The 26,373-nt window shown below is 37.5% G+C and overlaps 1 protein-coding gene across 1 annotated transcript in view; it reads right to left on the reverse strand.

Moving 5' to 3' along the window:
- Positions 1 to 25,915, reverse strand: part of PDZRN4 (PDZ domain containing ring finger 4) — a 431,725-nt gene extending 405,810 nt beyond the window's left edge. Inside the window, exons 1-3 of the mRNA XM_086403895.1 lie at positions 25,141 to 25,915; positions 22,581 to 22,667; positions 20,651 to 20,758 (exon numbers count right to left, since the gene is read on the reverse strand). Of these exons, the coding sequence (XP_086260021.1) occupies positions 20,651 to 20,758; positions 22,581 to 22,667; positions 25,141 to 25,791 (846 nt within the window). The 5' untranslated portion in view covers positions 25,792 to 25,915. The remainder of the gene's footprint in view (positions 1 to 20,650; positions 20,759 to 22,580; positions 22,668 to 25,140) is intronic.
- Between the last annotated feature and the right edge of the window lie 458 nt (positions 25,916 to 26,373).

Below are 26,373 nucleotides of genomic sequence, written 5' to 3' on the forward strand. Positions count from 1 at the left end.
GTGAAAAGTAAAAGTGAAGTCGCTCAGTCGTGTCCGACTCTTAGCGACCCCATGGACTGCAGCCTACCAGGCTCCTCTGTCCATGGGAGTTTCCAGGCAAGAGTACATAGAATTGTTTGAAATATTTTAAACATAATGAATCATGTCTCTTCTTTGGGACACTTTTTATTTGAAGATGATAATGAATCACCTGTGAGATGTTGATGATTAAAGGAGTGATAAACTTCTTAAGAACACTTAACTGCTTAAGAAAGAGGAGGGAAGTCAATTAAAGGAACTTTCATACAGACATCGGACTGTGATGTGGCCACAATAATTTATAGGTTAAGAAGAACAAATCCACCCAACACATGCCAGTTGCCCTTTCTCTTTTGTGATGCTTTCTCAAGGCAGTGGGAAGAACAACATCAGTATTCTTTTTAGAAAGGAAAGGAGAAATACACGTATAGAGTTCTGGAAAAGCATCAGAATCTACTTGGAGTACAACAGCACATACTATACAGAAGAATAACTTTCTTGAACTCGGCTTATAAAGTTCCAAGCAACAAGCTGAGTGAGTTGTTCCTTAAGCCTCTCAGAACAGCTCACAGCTGGGACTACTGTTAATTATTCCAAGCAGCTCTAATCAGAACTTCAAAGAGTTTCCCCAGCCACTCCCCAGTGCTTTAGGAAGCTACTAAGTCTGTCTTTTCACCTAACCATTTATAAGGTTTGGGAAAATTGAAAACATCTTTCATCTTTTCAGTTCCTCTGTGGTTAATCATGGTTTTGTTGATTCCATGTTCAGTCCAGTGCTATTTTCTGCAAATCTGCTCTGCAGACAAGCATGTGAATTCAGTAATCTTTACCGGTGCTCTTTGAATTTAATGACAAAATATCTGAAGGCAAACATACATGTCTGCAGGTCCAAAGCAAGCATTTACATAAACAGAATTTGAAACATTGTGTTGCAGACTTGAATTCTTTCTTATTTACAGGCTAGACGAAACAGTCTTGAGAAATACAATTCCTTTAATCCATTTACACTAGATCTTAGAGATTTTAAAATTTAAACAGTGAGTCTTTCAACTTTTGACTGACCTTGTGATAAAGATGTAAAGAGAAGGAATAGGATGTAACAGGGGGCTGGCTGCTTGGCACCTGAAAAATTCCTGGATCTAGTCCAGATGTCTAAAATTTTGACCTTGAGGTCTATCCATTCATTTAATCCATCATTCAGACAGAAATAACAGAGAGCTTTTGGTCTGCCAGACACAATGCTGAGAGCATAAAGAGTGCTAGAATTAGAAAGTTCAATAAAATTTGAAACTATGCTTATGAAACTATACCTTTGTTGGTGGAGAACAACAAATAATAAACAGAAAAACATAAAAAGTGCTATGAAAGTGAGAGGAATAATAGTCTACTGGCAACAGAGAGAAGAAAATAATTCCCCTTGGTGAATTGTGAAGGGGTTCCCTGGTGACTCAGAGGATAAGGAGTCTGCTTGCAACACGGGAGACCTGGGTTTGATCCCTGGATCAGGAAGATCCCCTGGAGAAGGAAATGGCAAATCACTCCAGTACTCTTGCCTGGAGAATCCCATGGATAGAGGAGCCTGGTAGGCTACAGTCCAAGGGGTCGCAGAGAGTCAGACACGACTGAGCGACTTCATTTTCACTTTCACTTTCAGGGAGTGGAGGATTTTTGAGGATAGTCAGAGACTTGCTGGTGAAAAAAGGGATGTGGAGTTTGGAGGAAATGTCAGAATACCAGGTAAAAGGGAAAGAAGGAATCAATGTAGAGAGGCCTGAAGATAAGAAAGGGGAGAAGTTTAATGTGATTGCAGTAGAGGGTCTAAAAATGAAAACTGGGGGAAAAAAAGAAAAGCAAAAGTTTTGAAGGTATGTTTTTGCTTCACAAAAAAATCGGGATTTTATCCTGTTGACAATAGAATGGTAATGAAGGGCCTTAAGCAAAGGAGAAAAAAATAATAACCCTGCCAGTAGTAGGCAAGTTGAGTTACAAGTGATAGAGACTGGGTGAAGGCAATGTTTATGCAAGAAGCTACTGTGCTAGTTCGGTGAAAATGATAAAAATACTTAAGAATCATGAAGACATTATCTCTGGGTTAAATTCAGATATCCTGAGTAGGGCAAACTTTCATCATTCAAATATCTATTAGTATACATGAATTTCACAATATTCTTTTCTAAAGATGGATGCTGCAAAGAAATAAGAATATGACAAAGAAGATAGCAGATTGCTAGGATTATTGATGGAGTAAAAGAGGGCAAAAGACAGTAATATACAGCACATTTCAAAATTTTACTGAAAATCATTTCTGGATCTCATTTTAACATAAGTCTATAGGAGCTTCCTGGTTCAGGACATCAGCGAGAAAAGATCCTGAACTCAGATCTTCCCACAGAATCTGTAGATGATTATGGAACAATTTCCTCTGAACAAAACCTAAAGTGGCCATCTTAAATCAAGATAATGAGAGGGAAACCACACTGAAACAGGTAGAAGAGGCTGAGACACAACACAGCCATAAGCATCCCCCAAATCAGGTATGAACTAAAAACCTAGACCTTCTCCCTGATGAGTGAAGGATTCCTGCCTCACATCAGTTCAGCTTGGTTCAGTTGCTCAGTTGTATGCGACTCTTTGCGACCCCATGGATTGCAGCACACCAGACCTCCAAGTTCATCACCAACTCCCAGAGTTCACTCAAACTCATGTCTATTGAGTTGGTGATGCCATTCAACCATCTCATCCTCTGTCGTCCCCTTCTCCTCCCACCCTCAATCTTTCCCAGCATCAGGGTCTTTTCAAATGAGTCAGTACTTCTCATCATGTGGCCAAAGAATTGGAGTTTCAGCTTCAGCATCAGTTCTTCCCATGAATATTCAGAACTGATTTTCTTTAGGATGGACTGGTTGGATCTCCTTGCAGTCCAAGGGACTCTCAAGAGTCTCCTCCAACTCCACAGTTCAAAAGCATCAATTCTCAGCACTCAGCCTTCTTTATAGTCCAACTCTCACATCCATACATGACCACAGGAAAAACCATAGCCTTGACTAGATGGACCTTTGTTGCCAAAGTAATGTTTCTGCTTTTTAATATGCTGGCTAGGTTGGTCATAACTTTCCTTCCAAGCAGTAAGCGTTTTTTAATTTCATGGCTGCAGTCACCATCTGCAGTGATTCTGGAGCCCCCCCAAAATAAAGTCTGCCACTGTTTCCACTGTTTGCCCATCTACTTGCCATGAAGTGATGGGGCCAGATGCCATGATCTTAGTTTTCTGAATGTTGAGCTTTAAGCCAACTTTTTCACTTTACTCTCACACTGTCATCAAGAGGCTCTTTAGTTTTTCTTCACTTTCTGCCATAAGGATGGTGTCATCTGCATATCTGAGGTTATTGATATTTCTCCCAGCAATCTTGATTCCAGTTTTTGCTTCTTCCAGCCCAGCATTTCTAATGAGGTACTCTGCCTATAAGTTAAATAAGCAGGGTGACAATATACAGCCTTGATATACTCCATTTCGTATTTGGAACCAGTCTGTTGTTCCATGTCCAGTTCTAGCATCTGGAGGTTCACAGTTCACATATTGTTGAAGCCTGGCGGGGAGAATTTTGAGCATTACTTTACTAGCGTGTGAGATGAGTGTAATTGTGCAATAGTTTTAGCATTCTTTGGCATTGCCTTTCTTTGGAACTGGAATGAAAACTGACCTTTTCCAGTCCTGTGGCCATTGCTGAGCCCTACATCAGGCACACCAACTATTAAGACCAGCACCTGAAAGATGATCCCTCAAACATCTGGCTTTGAAGACCAATAAAACTTATAACCATGAGAACTGCAGAGCTGAGGCAAACAGAAAAGGCACTTAATGGGCTCATGTGCAGACTCACCTGCCCCAGGATGCAGTATAGAAACAGCCCTTTAAAGATGCCTGGACTTTTTTACCCTTCTTTTTTAAAAAATATTAAACTGAAGTACAGTTGATCTACAATGTTTCAGGCATACAGCAAAGTGATTCAGTTATACAAGCATATATATATACATATATAAAATACATATAATCTGTGTATGTATTATATATATATATATACTTTTTCAGATTCTTTTTCATTATAGACTATTATACGATATTGAATATTGTTCCCTGTGCTACACAGTAGGTTTTTGTTGTTTATCGATCTTATATACAGTAGTGTGTCTCTATTAATCCCAAATTCCCAATTTATCCCACCCCCCACCCCTTTACATTTTGGTAACCATAAGTTTGTTTCCAATGACTTTAAGTATATTTCTGGTTTTAAAATAAGTTCATTTGTATCATTTTTTAAGATTCCACATATAAGTGGATATCATAGGATGTCATAAGTGGTAGCATAGAATATTTTTCTTTCTTTGCCTGACCTTCAGTTTGTATGATAACCTCTAGGTCCATTCATGTTGCTGCAAATTGCATAATTTCATTCTTTGTTATGACTGAATAATATTTCATTTTATATATACACACACACACACCCCACACACACATACCATATGTGTATACATAAACCATATTGTCTTTATTCATTCATCTGCTTATGGACATTTAAGTTGCCTCCATGTCTTGACTACTTTAAAGAGTGCTGCTATGAATATTGAGGTGTATGTATCTTTTTGAATTAGAGCTTTCATCTTTTTTGGATTTAAGGCCTGGAGTGGGATAGCAGGATCATATGGTAGTTATGTTTTTAGTTTTTTATGTTTTTAGTTTTTTAAGGAACCTTGATACTATTTTCTATAGTAGCTATACCAGTTTACATTCCCGACAAAGGTGTAAGAGGATTCCTTTTCATTTTGTTTATAGTTTCCTTTGCTTGCCAAAAGTTGTCCAAACTTTACATAAAAGACAATCCTTTCCTAATTTTAAAATATTGGTCTGATCATCAGGGACCTGCTGGTATACTCTCCAGGCACGGAGTTTTTGGGTGCCATCTTCATGTTCTCCACCTGCCTCACCAAAGCCAGCAGGTCCCATCTTTCTTTCTTTTCCTTTCTAGTGGGGCCCATGTTTATACTGAAGACAGCCAGAGCCATCTTTTTTTTTTTTTTTTGCAGAGAGTGCCATCTTTGCCCTCTCCTTGTACAACACATCAGTGTGCCAGTAACTCCTTAATGAAAGCTTCTACACATCTTTGGTGCCCCAGTTTTTATAACTGCTAACTCAGTTTGTGTGGCTGTCACCCAGAGAACACCCCTTGAATGTATGGCTGTAAAGACCAGAGAGTGGGGAGAGGCTTGTGTTCCTCAGTTTCATGGGACTATAACAATTGGAGAGGCAGTCCTTGACAGACTATCATTCCCACAGCACTGCATAGATAGCAGACTGAAAAACACCCAGTCTTTCTGAGACAGAGGCCTAGTTATGTGGATAGGAGCTGAGGCTTGTGGGGCAGGCTTTCTGATTTGGCACATGTAAATTGGCCTACAGAGCTGCTGTCAGGGAATTGACACCACGGATGTAATCTTTGCTCTCTCCCTCTGTCTCATTCCAGTTCATTGGTATCTTTCAGAGAGGACCTTACATCTTAGCATGATGTCTTGATTTTTGCAGCTACTTCCAAAGGACACCTATACATTACCTGGATCTGGTGGCTAACAAGGCTTACACTTGTGGTTCAACGGGGCTGTATATATTTGCAATCTGTAGATGCTGCTGCCTTGGGGTCTGGCTTGCAATCAGCCTGAATCTAGGGGATGACAGAGATCCTACCTTTGGGACAATAAGTGGTATTGGCATACCCTCAACACTGGGAGCTATTAAATAAAATAGGATGCTTGGACAATCACAAAGGTTTAGGAAAGAATCAAGTGCTAGGGCAAGGTTGAACACTAAGGTTTACCTACCTGAGGCCAACACTTCAAAAAATGGGAAAGGTAACTGTTTCAGCTAATGCACAGACACCGACACAGAGAATCAAGAAAAATGAAGGAAGACAGAAATATGTCTCAAATGAAATAAAAAGGTAAAACTTCAAAAAAAAAAAAACCTTAATGAAACAGATATATGTAATTTACTCAATAAACAGTTCAAAATAATGATCATAACTATAAAACTCAAGAGAAGAATGAATGAATGCCATGAAAAGCTCACAGATAAAATATAGGAAATACAAGAAAAATGAAAAAGAACTGAAGAATACCATAAGTGAAGTGAAAAGTATACTAGGAATGTTTCAACAGCAGACTAGATAAAGCAGAAGAAAGAAAAATGTCAATGAACTCAAAGACAGCACAAAGACGTTCACACAGAGGAACAAAAAGAAAAAGTAATAAAAACAAGTGAAGATAGTATAAGGGACCTGTTAAACAACAGCAAGTGAAATGACATTTGCATTATAGGCGTCCCAGAAGAAAAAAGAGAGAGAATGGAGTAGAACACTTATTGAATGAAATCATGGCTGAAAAATTCCCTAAACTGGGGAAGAAGTAGACTTCCAGATTCAGGAAGCCCAAACACCACCAAACAAGATGAAGTCCAACAGACCTATACTAAGCAACATTGTAAATAAAAATGCTAAAAGTTAAAGACAACCAGAGAATCCTAAAAGCAGCAAGAGAAAGACAACTCATTTACACAAGATTATCAGCAGATTTTTCTGTAGAAACTTTGCAGGCCAGAAGGCAGTCACATGATATATTAAAAGTACTGAAAGGAAAAAAAAAAAACTTCCAGCCAAGAATACTCAGCCTAACAAAGTTATCATTCACAATTAAAGGAGAAATAAATAGTTTTATAGACAAGCAAAAGCAAAATGAGTTCATCAACATTAAAACAGTGATACAGGAAATGTTAAAGTGACCTCTTTAAACTGAAAAAAAAGGTGTTGATTAATAACAACAACAAAAAAAGAAAATATAAACCTCACTGGGAAACATAAATACATTTTATGTGAATTAATCACTTATAAAGTTAGTATGAAGATTAAAAGACAAAGTACTAAAACTCACTATAATTATCTATGATAATTAGGTAAGGAATTCACCAGATAAAAAGATGTATGATGTGACATCACAAACATATAACATGAGTGGGGAGTATTTTAGGATGCATTCTAACATAAGTTTTTATCAACTTAAACTGTTATAAATATAAATTGTTATATGTAAGCTTTATGGTAATTACAAAGCAAAAAGCTATTGTAAATTCACAAAAGATAATCAGAAAGAAATCTAGTATATCACTAAGGAAAGTCATCAAACCACAAAGGAAGAAAGCAAGAAAAGAAAAATGGAGTAGAGAAGCTACAAAACAGCCAGAAAACAGTTAACAAATTGGAAATAAGTACATAACTATTAATAACTACTTTAAATGTAAAGAAAGTAGATTCTCCAAAGACATAGAGTAGTTACAAGAATAAAAGAAGACTCACCCTGTGATAACCATAATGGAAAAGATAATGAATCTCTCTCTCTCTCTTTCTCTCTCTCTCTCTCTCTATATATATATAGTTAAATTGTCATTCAACAAATCTTAACTAGTTCAAGAAGACTTAAATCATATCAAGGATCTTTTCTGACCAAAACAGTACAAAAGTAAAAAGAATTATATGAATAAACCAGAATTTCACAAATATATGGAGACTATACAACATGCTACTGAACAACCAATGATCAACAAAGAAATCAAAAGGGAAATTCAAAGAAATATCTTGAGACAAATGAAAATGGAAATACAACATATCAAAATTTATGGCATGGAGCAAAAAGCAGCTTTAAAAATGAAGTTCATAGCAATAAATGCCCACCTCAAGAAACAATAAATATCCCAAATAAACAACATAACTTTACAACTCAAGAAACTAGAAAGAGAACAAAATTTAGCAGAAGGAAAGAAATAACAAAAATCAGAGCAGACTAAAATAGAAAGCAAAAAGACAATATAAAATATCAATTAAACAAAGAAATGGTTCTTAAGTTAAAACTCATAGGACTCAAGTAAAATCAGAAATGAAAGAAGTAACATTATAACTGATACTACAGAAAAACAAAGGATTATAAAAGACCTACTATCAACAAGTATATACTGACAAATTAGATAACTTAAGTCATGGATAAATCCCTAGAAATAAAATCGTCCAAGACTGAATCAGAAACAAATGGAACATCTCAACAGAGTGATTACCAGTAAGGAGATTGAATCAGTAATCAAAAACCTCCCAACAACCAAACCTCAGGATTAGGTTGTTTCACAGTGAATTCTAACAATAATTCAAAGGAAGATTGATACCAATCTCTCTCTCAAACTCTTCCAAAAAACAGAAGTAGAGGGAACACTTCCAACCACATTTCAGGATGACAGCATTACCCTGTTACTAAAAACAAAGACACCACAAGAAAGGAAACTCACAGGCTAATATCCCTGATAAACACAGATCTAAAATCAACAAAATATTGAACAACAAACTGAATTCAGCAATACATCAAAAGGATCATATACCATAAACAAGTGGAACTTAATTCCAAACTTAAAAGTATGGTTCAATATTCACAAATCAATCAATGTGATACACCACTTTAACAAAATGAAGGATAAAAATCATGATCAGCTCAGTAAATGAAGAAAAATCATTTGACAAAAGGTAACATCCACTTATGACAAAAGCTCTCAACCAACTAGATACAAAGGGAATACCTCAACATAATAAAGGCCACATATGAAAATTCCACAGCTAATGGCACAGTCAATTTTTAAAAAGATTAAAGTTTTTCTTTATAGGATCAGGAACAAGATGAGGATGACCACTCTCACCACTTTTATACAGCATATTAATAATATTGGAAGACTTAGCAATCAGATAGGAAAGTAAAAAGCTTGCAAATTAGAAAGGGAAATAGTAAAACTTTCACTATATTCAGATGACATAATTTTATACAATCATCTTTTGGTACCCACATGAAACTGGTTCCAGGAACCAGCCCTCTCTAACACCAAAATCTGTGAATGCTCAAGTATCATATATAAAATGGCATAGTATTGGCATGTAAAGTATGCATGTTCTCTCATATAATTTAAATCATCTCTAGATTACTTACAATACCTAATACAATGTCAATGCTATGTAATAATTATAAATACAATGTAAATGCTATGTAAATATTTGTAAGTTCATGGCAAATTTAAGTTTTGCTTTTTTGAACTTTCAGGCTTTTTTTTTTTTTTTTTAATTCACAGTTGATTGAATTTGCAGATACAGAACTGGTAGATACAGACAGTCATTTGTGCAAAGAATTTTCTAAAGACACCACCAAAAATGGTTAGAACTAATAAATAAATTCAGTAAAGTTGGAGGATACAAAATCAATACATAGAAATCAGTTCTGTTTCTATAGACTATTAATGAACTACCTGAAAAATAAATGAAGAAAATAATCACACTTACAATTATATCAAAAATAATAAAATACCTAGAAATAAATGTAACAGAAGAAGTAAAAGACCTGTGCACTGAAAACTATAAGACATTGGTGAAAGAAAATGAAGAACAAAAATAAATGGAAAGGTAGTCTGTGCTCACTGATTGAGAGAATTGTTATTTTTAAAATGTCCATACTACCCAAAATTATCTACAGATTCAATGAAATCCTTATGAAAAGCTGGCATTTTTTCACAAAAATAGAAAAAAATCCTAAAATTTGCATAGAACCACAAAAGACCCTAAGTAAGCTTAAGAATAATGAAGAAACCTGAAGACATCACATGCCTTGATTACAAACTATATTACAAAGCTATAGTAATCGAAACATAATGGTATTGATATAAAAAACACATTGATTAATAGAATAGAGAGCCCAGAAATAAATTCAGGCATACAATTACGTACAACAAAGGAGTCAAGACTACACAATGGGAATAGGACAGTCTCTTCAATAAATGGGCTTCCTGGTGGCTGAGACGGTGAAGAGTCTGCTTGCAATGCAGGATACCTGGGTTTGACCCCTGGGTCAGGAAGATCACCTAGAGAAAGAAATGGCTATCCTGTATTCTTGCCTGGGGAATTCCATGGACAGAGGAGCCTGGTGGGCTGCCATCCACGGGACTGCTAAGAGTCAGACGCGACTGATCACCTAACACTTTCGCTTCAGTAAATCGTGCTGGGAAAACTGGACAGTTACATGCAAAAAAAAGAAACTAGATCACTATGTTATACTCTAAACAAAAATTCACTTAAAATTAATTAAAGACTTGAATGCAAAATCTTAAACTATACAACTCCAAGACAACATAGGCACCATGGTTCTCAATACTGGACTTGGCAATAATTCGTTTTGGATTTGACAACAACAAAACAAGAAAAAGAAACAAGTGAGAATATATCAAACTAAAGACCTTCTGCACAGCAGAGAAGAAAAAAGTGAAAAGGGAGTTTATTGAATGGGAGAAAATATTTGCAAATCATATATTTGATAAGGAGTTAGTATCCAAAACATATACAGAATATATACAACTCAGCTTAAAAACAAATAATCTGGTTAAAATATGGGTAGAAGAAGTAAACACCTTTTTTTTTTTTTTTTTACAATAAAAGACATGCAGATAGCCAACAAGAACATTAAAAGATGCTCAGCATCACTAATCAAGAGGGAAATGTAAAATTACTATGAGATATCACCTCACATCTGTTAGAAGAGATATTATCAAAAAGATAAGAGATGACAAATGCTAGCCAAAATGTAGAGAAAAGTGAACCTCTGCATACTATTGGTGGGGATGTAGATGGTGAAAAACACTATGAGAAACATTATGAGGTTTCCTCAAAAAATTAGAAATAGAACTACCATAAAATAGAAAAATTCTAAAATTCAAAAATTTTAATATTTTTTAATTTAATTCAATAAATTCTAAATTTTTATTTTCCAAAGAAAATAAAAACACTATTTCAAAAAGATGCACGCAGCATTATTTAGAAAGACCAAGATATGTAAAGAACCTAAATATCCATGGATGTATAAATGGATAAAGAAACTGTGAGATATATACATATATGTATATATATACACACAAACACACACATGCATATATATACACACACATATATGTACATATATATATTATATATATCAGCTAAGTGAAATAAATTAGAGAGGGACAGATACAATGGGATCAAACTTATATGTAGAATTAAAAAAAAATCTCATAGATACAAAGAACAGATTGTCCATGGTTCTCAGAGCTGGAGAGTTAGGGATAGAGGAAACAGGCAAAGGGAATATAAAGGTAAAAACTTCCAGATATAAAATAAATATGTGATGGGAATGTAATGAACAGCACGGCAAGTACAGTTAGCAAATGCTATCTTGCATATTTGAAAGCTGCTAAGAGAGTAGATCCTATAAGTTCTCATCACAGGAAAAAATCCTATAAATGTCCATGGTGACGATTTCAGCTAGACTTAACAGTAGTGACTGTTTTTACAATATATTCAAAATATCAAATCATTGTGTTGTATACCTGAAACTAATATAATATTGCATGTCAAATATACCTAATAAAAATCATCTAAATAAAAGTAAATTATAGAGGTGCTCTGTTGAGACTTGGTAGCTGGGAACTAAAGGAGTAATGGGAGTCACAGTTAGACTTTCTGACAGGGACACCACATGCAGTTATGTGGTATGTGAACTGCATAGTCACGTATGGTGGCCCTGTTTACTTTCTCAGAAGCTTAGCACTCAAAAATCAAAGTTCATATCTTATAAATTTAAAACAGATAAATCAGTGCTTAACTCACTAAAGCTCAAGGTTTTAAAGACCCTTCTAGCTTTTCTTTTGTAAGCTAAAATAAAACATTTAAAATATTTTAAACAGAACTGAATTTATTAATAATAGAAACTCAGTGGATTGGCAAAATACTATGATAAACTGGATAGAAAATTTGAGGAACTAGCTGTTGTTACCCTCATAGCTATGGGGACAAAGCTGGGAATAAGAAAAAATTGAGAAATCTTTGTGAGATAACCCAGCTCAATTTCAAGGCTGAGACCCAAGTTCAAGGCCCGAATTTCTTCCTTAAACCAAAATGCTATGTTACATCCACAGATTCCACTCTTTTACTAATCCCATATCATGATGTCTCAAAATGAGCTAAAGTACTTCTAGGATAACAGGAAAACCAAAATTAATCCATAGTGTCATTCCACTAAGAAAAGATGATAATGTCCATTTGTCTTCATAGCAATTGAAAGAGCAGCTTCACATAAAGGCCTGCCTTGCCTTGTATAAACAGAAAACAGGCCTTCTACATAAGGAGCTGTTTGAGAGCAGAGAATGAGCCTTATTTCTCTTTATTTCCATAATACAACCATGCCACTTAACACATATAGGCAGTTAGTAAGATACTTGTTAAATGACTGGATTAAACCATAAGTCTACAATTTTCTTCTGCAGCCCTTTTAGCATCTGATGTCTATATCAGTATGTGAAATGTACAACTTAAAGCTTCCTATATTTACTCATTCAAACTGTGGTGCCTATGGAAATGGGAATGACTGAAAACTGGAGTGACTGAATTCTCCAAAAAAGAAAAATACAACTGCCTTTCCCCTCCCTATACTGTCTCTCTGCTTTGAAGAACAAACTACTTGCATAAGCTGAATGAGACACAGGCTCACAACAGCAGGTTCCAGGAACCTGCCCTGTGCTTGGCACTTCATGCACACAATAAGTATGAATGGCATAGAAACTGAGGCACAGCTGGCTTATTCAAGTGAAACTGAAAGTGTTAGTCTTTCAGTCATGTCTGACTCTTTGCCGTCTCATGGAGTGTAGCCTGCCAGGCTCCTCTGTCCATGGAATTTTCCAGGCAAGCATACTGGAGTGGATTGACATTCCCTTCTCCAGGGCATCTTCCTGACCAGGGATCAAACTGGGGTCCCCTGCATTGCAGGCAGATTCTTTATCATCTGAGCCACAAGGGAAGCCTATATAAGGTCATACATTTTAAAGGCAGGACAGGAATTCTAACTAGATCTCCCTAATTTCAGAATTCATGCTCCCACTAAACTACAGAATTTTCAAGATATATTAAAATATACCATTATATAATGATAATCACGTATTACAAATGGAATCTTGATTTTAAAACTCATTACGATGTATTTCTTTACTTGCACTTAACGAGATTGCTTTATTTCTCTCCTAATTCTTTCAGAAAATCAGTCAATGTTGAAATACACTCTAAGAACATGGGAGGGTGATAATATTTTATTGATGAATTCTGTAATATGTTTGAATTAAATAGCAATTTGTCAAAAATTCTAATTCCCCACCAGTTATACAAATGACCTACAGAACCTGTAAATATTTCTTATGCATACACAAATTAGCATGGCTGCTTAATGACGCAATAAGTTACACTAGGCCATCAGGCACATATAGGGGTACCTCACTGAAGATCTGATTCAAAAGCATTCCTGAACGTTTAGCTCTAATCTGCATTTAAATTTCCTGCATTAACAGCCACACCAAATTATGCAGAGCCTTGGGCAAATAAACATGATAGTCATCAAAGATTTTCACTTTAGTGGAAGAGAAAGTAGTGACAGAGAATGCAGAATATCTAACACTGAAGAACTAAAACAAAGTATAGTTGGCAGTCTGGAAGAGATAAGTTCTTGTAGAATCATTGCATTTGTAAACTTCTTTCTGCTAGTACTAAACAGAGCACTTTCTAGAAAGTGCTATACTGACATGATTCCATGTTGGAATTCTTTCTAAAGTAAATGGAGAAGTCTTGTGTGCTGCATTTCACAATGGATTTCAAACTAAATAGAAGATATTTTAATATATACACTAAAGAAAACTGTGCTTTCTGCTCCCAGCTGTCCTCAAAGACTTCACAGCACTTCACCCTTGCACCCTAGTCTCCAGAAGCAGAAAGAAAGGTGGACTTTCCTGTCACAATCTCAAAGTATTGCTGGGAGTCAGGGGAATGGGTAGGGGAGAACAAAATGTGAAGAGCCATGAATGACTATCCCCTCTCTAGTCACTTTCTCATTCAGGGGTTACAGTTGTGTAACAATGGCACCCCACTCCAGTACTCTTGCCTGGAAAATCCCATGGATGGAGGAGCCTGGAAGGCTGCAGTCCATGGGGTCACTGAGGGTCGGACACGACTGAGCAACTTCACTTTCACTTTTCACTTTCATGCATTGGAGAAGGAAATGGCAACCCACTCCAGTGTTCTTGCCTGGAGAATCCCAGGGTCGGGGGAGCCTGGTGGGCTGGTGGCAACCCACCACCAGCATCACAGAAATAACAATAGAAGAGTAGTTGCTGACAGCAGCAGTGAACTTTGACTCTCAACTCCCTCTCACACACCCTCAGGCATCCTGCTGCTGCTGCTGCTGCTGCTAAGTCGCTTCAGTATTGTCCGACTCTTTGTGACCCCATAGATGGCAGCCCACCAGGCTCCCCCGTCCCTGGGATTCTCCAGGCAAGAACACTGGAGTGGGTTGCCATTTCCTTCTCCAATGCATGAAGGTGAAAATTGAAAGGGAAGTCGGTCAGTCGTGTCCGACTCTTCGCGACCCCATGGACTGCAGCCTACTAGGCTTCTTCATCCATGGGATTTTCCAGGCAAGAGTACTGGAGTGGGGTGCCCTTGCCTTCTCTGACTCAGGCATCCTAACATGATGATAATGACTGTATTGGTATTGCCTGCATAGAAGTGTGCCAAAGCCTTTGATAGTATCAAGGATCTTCTGTGGTCCTTTGAGCCTTGAAAGGGTGAAAAGTAGCATGCAAAAGATGCTTTTATTCAGATGTACACTTTGGTGAATTCCCAGTCTATGTGAATTTCTGTGATATTTCAAAATGTCTAACAATAGCTTCTGCCTTTTCAATCTCCAGTGATACTTTGACACCTAATATTGTAACTGACATATCACAACTGATGTCTTTTCTGAATCTACACACATAAATATTTTAACAAATGTAGATTTGTAAACATGTATAAACTGATAAACATGATTGCTCATGGTGACTAGCTTCAAAACTAAATTTGCCTTTCATTATATAATCACGATGGTGTGATCACTGACCTAGAGCCAGACATCCTGGAATGTGAAGTAAAGTGGGCCTTAGAAAGCATCACTACGAACAAAACTAGGAGGTGATGGAATTCCAGTTGAGCTATTCCAAATCCTGAAAGATGATGCTGTGAAAGTGCTGCACTCAATATGCCAGGAAATTTGGAAAACTCGGCAGTGGCCACAGGACTGGAAAAGGTCAGTTTTCATTGCAATCCCAAAGAAAGGCAATGCCAAAGAATGCTCAAACTACCGCACAATTGCACTCATCTCACATGCTAGTAAAGTCATGCTCAAAATTCTCCAAGCCAGGCTTCAGCAATATGTGAACCGTGAACTTCCAGATGTTCAAGCTGGTTTTAGAAAAGGCAGAGGAACCAGAGATCAAATTGCCAACATCCACTGGATCATGGAAAAAGCAAGAGAGTTCCAGAAAAACATCTATTTCTGCTTTATTGACTATGCCAAAGCCTTTGACTGTGTGGATCACAATAAACTGTGGAAAATTCTGAAAGAGATGGGAACACCAGACCACCTGATCTGCCTCTTGAGAAACTTATATGCAGGTCAGGAAGCAACAGTTAGAACTGGACATGGAACAACAGACTGGTTCCAAATAGGAAAAGGAGTTCCTCAAGGCTGTATATTGTCATGCTGTTTATTTAACTTATATGCAGAGTACATCATGAGAAACGCTGGACTGGAAGAAACACAAGCTGGAATCAGGATTGCCGGGAGAAATATCAATCACCTCAGATATGCAGATGACACCACCCTTATGGCAGAAAGTGAAGAGGAACTCAAAAGCCTCTTGATGAAAGTGAAAGTGGAGAGTGAAAAAGTTGGCTTAAAGCTCAACATTCAGAAAACGAAGATCATGGCATCCGGTCCCACCACTTCATGGGAAATAGATGGGGAAACAGTGGAAACAGTGTCAGACTTTATTTTTCTGGGCTCCAAAATCACTGCAGGTGGTGACTGCAGCCATGAAATTAAAAGATGCTTACTTCTTGGAAGGAAAGTTATGACCAACCTAGATAGCATATTCAAAAGCAGAGACATTACTTTGCCAACAAAGGTTCATCTAGCCAAGGCTATGGTTTTTCCAGTGGTCATGTATGGATGTGAGAGTTGGACTGTGAAGAAGGCTGAGCGCCGAAGAATTTATGCTTTTGAACTATGGTGTTGGAGAAGACTCTTGAGAGTCCCTTAGACTGCAAGGAGATCCAACCAGTCCATTCTGAAGGAGATCAGCCCTGGGATTTCTTTGGAAGGAATGATGCTAAAGCTGAAACTCCAGTACTTTGGCCACCTCATGGGAAGAGTTGACTCATTGGAAAAGACTCTGATGCTGGGAGGGATTGGGGGCAGGAGGAGAAGGGGACGACAGAGGATGAGATGGCTGGATGGCATCACTGACTTGACGGACGTGAGTCTCAGTGAACTCTGGGGGTTGGTGATGGACAGGGAGGCGTGGCCTGCTGGGATTCATGGGGTTGCAAAGAGTCGGACACGACTGAGCGACTGATCTTATCTGATGTGAAAAATATGTGAAAGGCATGGATTTATCTCATGACTATAATTTTTCTTTTATATTTCTTGAATTAAGCTTCAGTAGAATGCACCATATTTAAAGACATACTTTTGGAGTTTTGGCCTTTGTTAAACCTTAACAAAATTGTTATAGCTAATATTTTTATTAGCATTAGCAAAATCTCTTTATCAGTAGAACCAAACTTTTAACATATCTACCTTCTCCTTCAAATGAATGATTTTAAAAAATTTATTTTATAAATTTATTTCATAAGCCTGTCATAATGAGTGCTTTAAGTAATTAACTAGACAAAATAATTTTAGTATATTTTAAGTAAAAAATGAATTATAGGACAGTTTCTATTTTTCATTTAAGTCATATATCACTGAATTCAAAACATTTAGTAATGTGTCAGACTGTGTGAATTAAGTCACATGTACTATAATATTTGAAGTATTTGGGTACTTTATACCATAAACAAATATATTTTTTGAACTAGGTTTAAATCAGCATGGCCATTTAAAATTCAAAAACTGAGAAAAAAAATTATCAAATTAGTTCACTAAACATCACTGAGCACAAAAAAATGAAAATTAATCTAACATAAAATCTGTTTTTTTATGTCTGTATATTTTAAATTAATCAACATATTTCTTATCAGCTTCCCATTATAAAGTTTACTGGTGCCATAATGGCAAATGAACTAATTAATTGACAAGAATTATATCTTTCTTACATACACATAGGGATATTCTGCACATATATAAGCACAAGAACAAACAAGCTTATTTAAATATGTATATTAAGTAAGGTCACACAACTACCTTTCACTCTGAAAAAGTTGATGGCATCCCTGAGCAACTAAATACGAGAGATTTATTTCTAATCATCTTCTTTACAAACTATTTCATGCTATTTAACAGGTAACATTTCAGAAATGTATATACGACCTAATTCATTTCTTAACAGCAAATGTGGTCACATGAATTCATTAAAGAACTATAAAGAAAATATGCATAATACCAATGTACTCTGGCAAAAAGGATTCATTGATAAATCTCTATCACTGAGGCAAATTTCAAGAGAGTTCCAGAAAAATATCTACTTCTGCTTTACTGACTATGCCAAAGCCTTTGGCTGGGTGGATCATAATTAACCGTGGAAAATTCTTCAAGAGATGGGAATACCAGACCACCTGACCTGCCTCCTGAGAAATCTGTATGCAGGTCAAGAAGCAACAGTTAGAACTGGACATGGAACAACAGACTGGTTCCAAATTGGGAAAGGAGTTACGTCAAGGCTGTATTTTGTCACCTTGCTTATTTAACTTATATGCAGAGGACATCGTGAGAAATGCTAGACTGGATGAAGCACAAGCTGGAATCAAGATAGCTGGGAGAAATATCAATCACCTCAGATATGCAGATGACACCACACTAATGACAGAAAGTGAAGAAGAACTAAAGAGCCTCTTGATGAAAGTGAAAGAGGAGAGTGAAAAAGTTGGCTTAAAACTCAACATTCAGAAAACGAAGATCATGGCATCCGGTTCCATCACTTCATGGGAAATAGATGGGAAAACAGTGGAAACAGTGTCAGACTTTATTTTTCTGGGCTCCAAAATCACTGCAGATGGTAACTGCAGCCATGAAATTAAAAAACACTTGCTTCTTGGGAAAAAAGTTATGACCAACCTAAGCAGCATATTAAAGAGACATTACTAGTGGAGATATTACTTTGCCAACAAACGTCCATCTAGTCAAAGCTATGGTTTTTCCAGTAGTCATGTATGGATGTGAGATCCAACCAGTCCATCCTAAAGGAGATCAGTCCTGAATATTCATTGGAAGGACTGACGCTGAAACTGAAAGTCCAATACTTGGCCACCTGATGCAAAGAACTAACTCATTGGAAAAGACCCTGATGCTGGGAAAGATTGAAGGAGGGAGGAGTAGGGAACGACAGAGGATGAGATGGTTGGATGGCATCACCGACTCAATGGACATGAGTCTGAGTAATTTCTGGGAGTTGGTGATGGACAGGGAGGCCTGGCATGAATTCCATGGGGTCACAAAGAGTTGCACACAACTGAGCAACTGAACTGAACCGAGATAAATTTCAAGCTCTTGTCATTAGCAGCTAATACATGCACATCAAGCTGAAATAATAGTAATACTGCAGCTGGTTAGAAATTATAATTTAGATCTACTGATTATCAATATAATTGATCAATCGACCCCATGATTGATCTTTTTGCTTTTTATCTTGTATTATTTAAGTAAGGTTATTTTGAAATATATTTAGTAAGAATATTAGGTATAGAGATGCACTGATTAATCAACCATAGTTTTAATAAATATACATCTTTACATTAACAAAACTAATACATTTTTAACAAACTTGCTATATTACAATATAAAAGACAAATTCTTCTTCCTCCTTTTCCATACAACATCAATGAAGTATACATTACATTGCTGCCTAGTTGGAATAAATCATTTTCAAATCCCAAGTATGTGTTTCTGTTATGAGTACATGTGAATATGCGTGCTAATGGAATATACATATCCAGTTCCATCAGCACTTCTAATAGTAGCATATGTAGGCATTTGTTTTTCATTAACTGGAAAAACCTAAATGCTTAGAGATAATGCAGAAAGTAATAAGAACAACTTTTTGTTTGTTATCTTTCCTTTATATCATACAGCACAAACATGAGTAGAAACAGACAAATTCTAACTTTAGATACTGTAGCATGTAAATGTTTCCACCAGGCAAATTGTCAAGGCAAACTGGATAACATCAGTGAAAGTAGCTCTATACTTTCTTGGCTACAAAACTAGAAAGAGAAAATCTTGATACAAGAGACCTCTTTAGATAAAAACCACAATTTTTTAGCCAAAGGCAACTCCTCTCTCTCCCCCAAAGTGCCTAATCAGCTAATTTCTAAATGGTATAAGTCAACCATAAACTATAGACTTTTCTCTACTCTTTACTCTCATTCTTGATGCAGTTATTTGAAATTCAACTTTTAAATGCACAAATGATGAATGAAAATCTAAAACATTATTCAAAGTTTAATAAAAAAACAGTCTCCATCCAGATAGTTTATACAGACACTCAGAAAGATAGCAATTACATTATTTAGAAAGCAGAGTTTTTCCAAAAGCACAGTGGAGTTAAATAAATGTTCCAAATTTTCATTTATGCCTTTACTAATATATTGGAAATAATTCCATTGATAAAAGTAACCTACTTTTCAGTTAAGCCAAATAATACTATCCAACAGGAAATGGCAACCCACTCCAGTATCTTTGCCTGGAGAATCCCATGGACAGAGGAGCCTGGAGGGCTGTAGTCCAGGGGGTCACAAAGAGTGGGACACGACTGAAGCAACTTAGCAACCAATAAACATTTCAAAAGCACTGAATCAGTAAATGGCAGTGATGCCAAATTCCATAATCACAATTCAAATTTCACTAACTTGTAAGTGTTTACTTTATCAACCCTAAATACAAATAATACAGACATAACGTACAAAAGAAAAAATAGTTTACAACAAGTTTTTGCAATAAGAAAAAAAAGCTGCTTCTTTTTTTTTCATGTAGAACATGAACAAGATAACCATATTAAACTAAGAAATGGTAGAAAGGCATTGTATAAATAATTCCAAACTCTACACATAACTTACCAATTACAAGTTTAAATATAGTAATATTTACTCATCAAAAATGTTCTTCAGCAGAGATTTATCATCCTTTCTGAGATGTCATAAAAACTAATCCTTTGATAATCACACACTCATCTTTAAAATTCATGGGGATAGGCAATTTTTTCAAATGGAAACATTCATTAACACATTTTGAAATTTTGGGTGATTCATTCTTCTAGCCCAATATCCAATAATTAATATAGGTCACTTAAATACTATTGTGAGATATACACTTTAATAAGTACCACACCTAGGAAAAGTAGTAAGTTTGGAAATTTAAAATGTCCAAATATTCTTTCACAAATCCTATTTGTATTTTATTATTGTCTTACCTCAATGATTTTGTCATGAATTTCCAGGCCATCTGCTCTATCAGCAGGTCCATTTTTCAAAATTTTTGAAACATAAATTCCTTCCATTGGTGTTTCTTCTTGATTATTCTATTAAAAATAAAACCGTTAGCAGTGAGAAAGATGTGAACAGAATTTTAAGTTAGATAAAAAAACAATTTAGTAAATGCAACATTGTCAAACCTCCCTAACCATGCAACTCTCTTTCTAAACTGGAGATTTGATATTGAACTATAACTTACTTAACACCAACTAGTCATTAATCTAGATGGCAGCTTTAGTGAAGGAATCCCACATCTTTGACAAGATTATCTATTTACTTCCTGTTTTTGTGTACATATACATAAAAACTATGAGGAAAGCCATGTATAAGGTGATAACAGTAGGCTTCTAAATATTGTTTATAAAACATCTCACTTCTAAAGAGGTGTAGCCATTAAAAAGATTCTAAGTTGAAGGAAATGAAAAGCATATCCAGCCTCACTATGTAATTGGTTTGAGAGGTAGTCATAGTTCTAAAAATATACCCTCACAATGGGACACATTTGGAAATACAGCTCTGACTGTATCTATTCACAGGGGAAACCATTTACTCAAGTGTAAAATTCTGAAAGATCAACTCCGAATTTCAGTGGCTTTCTGGAATGGGTTCCATGTACAGTGAGTCTGATTATTAGTTAAACCTCAAACACATTGTCAGTATCATACATAGCATTTTAGTAAGTCACAGAACACCAATTACATTGCAAAACTCATTTAGGGAAAATGCCCAACGTCCTATAATAATAAATTATATAATTTTAAATGTCACATCACTTTATGGCAGGTTAAATAAGATTATTTCTCATTTATTAGCCTTCTTTAACATGAATTTTAAGAGGCTGTTGAAAATGTCCAGTTTCATCTAAATGTCAAACACCTAACAGGGGAAAAGAAAACAAAATGATATGCTAAAAAGACTTCTACCTTTTCATAATAAAAGGGAACGGTTCTAGAAACAGAAACGTAGCAGTCATTAGTTGCTAGGTTTTTAAAATGCTAAATAAAAGGGGGAAACATGTCATTGCCATCCTGGCCTGAACACAGCATATGGCTAACAATGTTCAGTTCCCATGGAAAACATCTGCAAGGCAGGGCGCAAAACTTTCATGACAGCTGATTTGGGAAATTGAAAGAATATGATTTTTTAAAAACTTCATCACCCCTCCTAGTGAGGATGAAAATTAAGCTGATACAGTATTTGAAGGATAAGAAAGAACTTTGCAGCTGCAGTATTTATTTTGAGTTTATAAACTCATGAATTTTGAAAAAGATTGGCATCAGTGTAGAAAAAATTATTCATTCAGTTAAATAAAGGAATTGATTTGGGGAGTCAAAATATGTCAGATCAACTATCTTTCCTAAGCATGGTATTTTCTATGAAATTGTGAAAACAACTATCTCTTATTTCAATTCATTTTAACTCTTCATTCATTCAAGATATATTAGAAACTTACTGGTCTGTGTTAGCATATGAAAATTAATCAATTTGAAATAATAAATAAGAGTTACGAACAAGTGATACACCTAAGATTATCAAGCAGAAATTGCGTATACATTTTTGTGAAATAGATTTATTCAAGAAAGTTGCCAACAGGACTATACGAAGTAGATAAAATGTGAAATGTACTCTTTTTTTTTTAAGTAGCAAAGTTAACTGTTGTTTTGTCTTATTTTTCTCAAAAAACTCTCACCATGTTCTGGAATATTTACACTGGAATATTTGCAATTAAGAAATCTGATACTTGATGACAAGCACTATTTTAAAGATTAAATCACTTTTTTTTTTTTTACTCAAAATCCACAAATGAAAGCTAAGTCTTCTATTATTTTATAAACAAGAAACGAGTTATGCATTAACAAGATCAGTTACCTGATTTGGTCGACCTCCTATAATATTGAATCCCAAAGTGTCATTTTCTCTTTCCAATACAATAGTGAGTGGCTTATGTTCTCCTTCCTAGAAGAAAAGGGGTAAAATAACTAACTAGTTAAAAATATAAAAGAAAAAAGTAAATGCTACAAAATTATTTTTATTTTTTTGTTTTTTAATATAAATTTATTTATTTTAATTGGAGGCTAATTACTTTACAATATTGTATTGGTTTTGCCATACATCAACATGAATCAAAAATTTTTTAAAGTAAAAAAATTAAATTTGGAAAAGAGAAAACCTTAAAGTTTTAAAGATAAGCATGGCTGAATTCTTGAGATTAATTTCTTCCTAAATTTACAATAAAAGTATGCATTTTAAGGAAAAACCATGGATGTAAGAAAAATAACTATTTCCAAAAATGGCTAAATGGCTGTGTATTTTTACACATGCAGCTTTTATCCCAATGTAGCATATAATTCTGAGTCCACTGTAATTTAAAATAGATTTCTGATTCAACTATACAGGTATCTATGTTTTTCCTCTCCATTATAGATGAGTTTAGTAAATTGTTAAATAACCTAAGAATTATTTTGTATAAAAATTTCACTTTGGAAAGTCTTGAGGGATGTAAAGGATATTTATAAATTTATATGTATAATATATTATTTATAAATTTCTTTCAACAGTAATATTCAGATTGCTATTGAAATACAGGGTCTTGTAGGTTACAGTAATCCTGATTTTAAATGGTATTTTATTTGGTTTTGCAGAATTTTAAAAAGAGAGAGAGAGGATTTGTGTTAACTAAAGTAGTATGCATTGCTTTCCTGATGGCCAAATAATGGTTACACAAATAGGAATTCTATCTACAATATCTGCTTATTAATAAAGACCAATTTAAACATAAGATGAAATAGTATGAAACTATGAGCTTCATTCATGGTTATGGATATTATTAACTATCCGAGGAAATTACATGTTTGGTAATTACTCTGGAATGATGAATTTCCATAAACATCGTCACGGCTACTACCATCATCACCACTTTTTCTCAGGAGCTTTTCCCAGGCAGTGTGCACAGCAGCCCCTACTGGTAGAGGCAAAACATTTCTGAGCAGCACAGAGAAGCCTTTTGGTAAGTAGTCTGTAAGTAGATACAGATCTCGCTCTGTTCTTCCTCACTTCTCAGAACCACAGCCTGACTTGTTGCATGGACTTCTCTGTCATATAATCTAGCCTTGCTCCTTTCCTCCAACCCTTCCTTCCCCCAAACCTTGTACCCTTAACCAGTATTACAGACCATAATTCTGTGCTTCTCTCTGGTCTTCCCATTTTATAAATTTAACTAGATACAGATACAATAAAGAAAGAAACGTAATAGAATCCAATCTTTTAATAAGGGTGTACTTCTGATCAGACTAGATACAGCTCAGCTCCTCACCCTTCAATTATCCTTTTTTAGGTTCAAGGACAGAAGCTTCTAAACTTGGTGCCTGAGCTGGAGGCAGTGCAAAGCAGTCCCAGATGGGCATCCTCCTGGGTTGCTCCTCCCCAGGAGGCTGGGGAATGAAAACAGCTCCTTGAACGGAGTGTAAGTTCTGCTAAATCTCTGCTCACCATGGCAGCGACCAACAATGTCAAACACTGTGCAGAAGTCCTTCAGAAGAGAAGGAACAGCTTTATAAACAGGCCTCATCTCACCAGCCGCTGCAAGGAGGCTTGTTTATTCGATTGGAAAGTGGGCAGTCCAGGAACACAGTTCAAGGCCAGAAGCCTCGACAAAGAAATGAAACAGCTCAGGAGCTCATAGGGCTAGTCTGAGCGCAGATGGATGTGAGCTCCTGACTTGGTTCCCCAAGTCTCACACTCACACGCGCAACATTCCACTAATAATGAAATTCGGGAACACGTAAGGACTATTTAGGGAAGGTTAGGGTGATGAAAATAACCCGGTAGGTCTAAGAAATCTCATCTCTTCATTTCTTAACTCCAAGTGATTCTGGTTTCCCGCATCCCTGAGTCCCTGTGCTGAGTAGAAGGTGGCTGATACCGGCGGTTTGGTAGAAACTAAGTCATTCAGACCTAAAGGTGTGAGACTGACTGACACGCCCTGGGATGCTCGCCAGCGGCAATGGGGAGGCAGAGTCAGAGAGGTCCTCGTTTCCTGGCTTTCCTCCTCAAACTGGCTTCAGACAAAGGCCAAAGGTGCAAAAAAAAAAAAAAAAAAAAAAGGTGGAGAGGTTAGGGCAGGAGAGTGGAAGATGTGAAGCAAGGCTCTGGTGGGAAAATGAGTTTTATTAATTCCTCCTTCTCCACCGAAAAGTTGGAATTGAAGCTGTTACTTCGTCCAATCCCAGTAGAAGGGAAAGGGAGAATCCTCGTTGACTGCAATACTAAAACACAAGACAGGTAAGAGTAGTGGATGATCAGAGCGGTGGATGTTTCCTACTGCGTGAGGAAGGATGTCACCTTGCAAAAGAATCTTGAGTGCCAGAAAACACTGTTCCCCTTTCCACCCCGATGGATCATTCCCCGGTACCCCATCCCTCAGCCTTACCGCGTCGTGGCCGCCACCCAGGTCCCTGACGAAGTTGCGGACGTGAGCCATGTACTGGGTCAACTTCTCCTGGTACCTGCGGGCGATGAGCCGCACCTCGCCCTGCAGCTCCCAGAGCTGCGCTAGGAGCGCCTTCTCGCGCCGCCTCCAGACCCGAGGCCCGGGCCCCCTCCAGCTCCTGCCGCAGACGCCCGGCGACCCCCCGCGTGAGCCCCCGCCCCCGCCGCGGCGGATCCCGGGCGCAGAGCGGCAGCCCCCCCGCACGGACCGGTCCCCACTGCCCGGGCCGTCCGGCCGGGAAACGCTGCCCGGGTGGCGGCGGCTGGCAGGGCCGAAGTCGCAGCGTTCGACGTGCGCCGCCAGCTCGCTCAGCTGCACCGAGCGGCCGCAGCCGCGGGGGCGGTAGTCGCACTGGATGCGCAGCTTCTGGACGAGGCTGCGCAGAGGTAGCACCCGGTACAGCTCGCCGGGCGCCAGGGGCCGGCACTGCAGCGGGCACCGGCGCCGCCGCGCCGCCCAGGGCAGCAGACAGCGGGCGCAGAAGACATGCCCGCACGGCGTGCACAGGGGCTCCTCCAGCACCTGGCCGCACAATCTGCACTGGAAATCTGGGTCCACCGATTCGGCGAAGCGCTCCAGGGCAAAGCCCATGGTGGGGATGGGGGAGAAGGGGGCACGAATGCGGGGTCCACCTTCTCCGAGCCCCCTGTCTCCCCCGAGCTACCACAGGGACGGTGCTCTTAGCTGTGATGGTTCGTCGGAAGGGAGAGGAACGGGTGAGGGGGAGTGATCTCAGAGTTTGTTTGGCTTGAAGTTTTCTGGCTCCGACTAGGTCCCCTGATTCTGCCGTATTGACACGAATAGACGCCACCACCAGGGGATCCCCCTCTCCCCAGTTCCCCCAGCTCCTTCTCCTCTTCCCTCTCCCCGCTCCGCCAATCTACATAGTCCTTTGCTGTTCGCTGCTCTGCAGTTTATATTACTTCAAATGTTGTCAGAGGGGAGCTGAGGTCGGATTACAGCGATCCGCTGGAAAGCTGTGGACCCCTTTGTCCAAATAGTGAACTTCAGCAGTCCTTGGATAGAGCTGGCACGGCACAGTGCAGGCGTTGAGAAAGAAGTCAACTCCACCAGAATGGAAGGTCTCTCCTGAGGAGCAGGACCGTTGTCGGGTTTTCCGCTGTCTTCATCGCCAGGCATTCCAGTCGTTCTTCAGTAAATGTGTTTGAGGTC

Source organism: Bos grunniens, chromosome 5, assembly GCF_055505025.1.
Source record: "Bos grunniens cultivar Pamir isolate PY7600 chromosome 5, Bosgru_T2T1.0, whole genome shotgun sequence".
NCBI classification, from domain to species: Eukaryota; Metazoa; Chordata; class Mammalia; order Artiodactyla; family Bovidae; genus Bos; species Bos grunniens.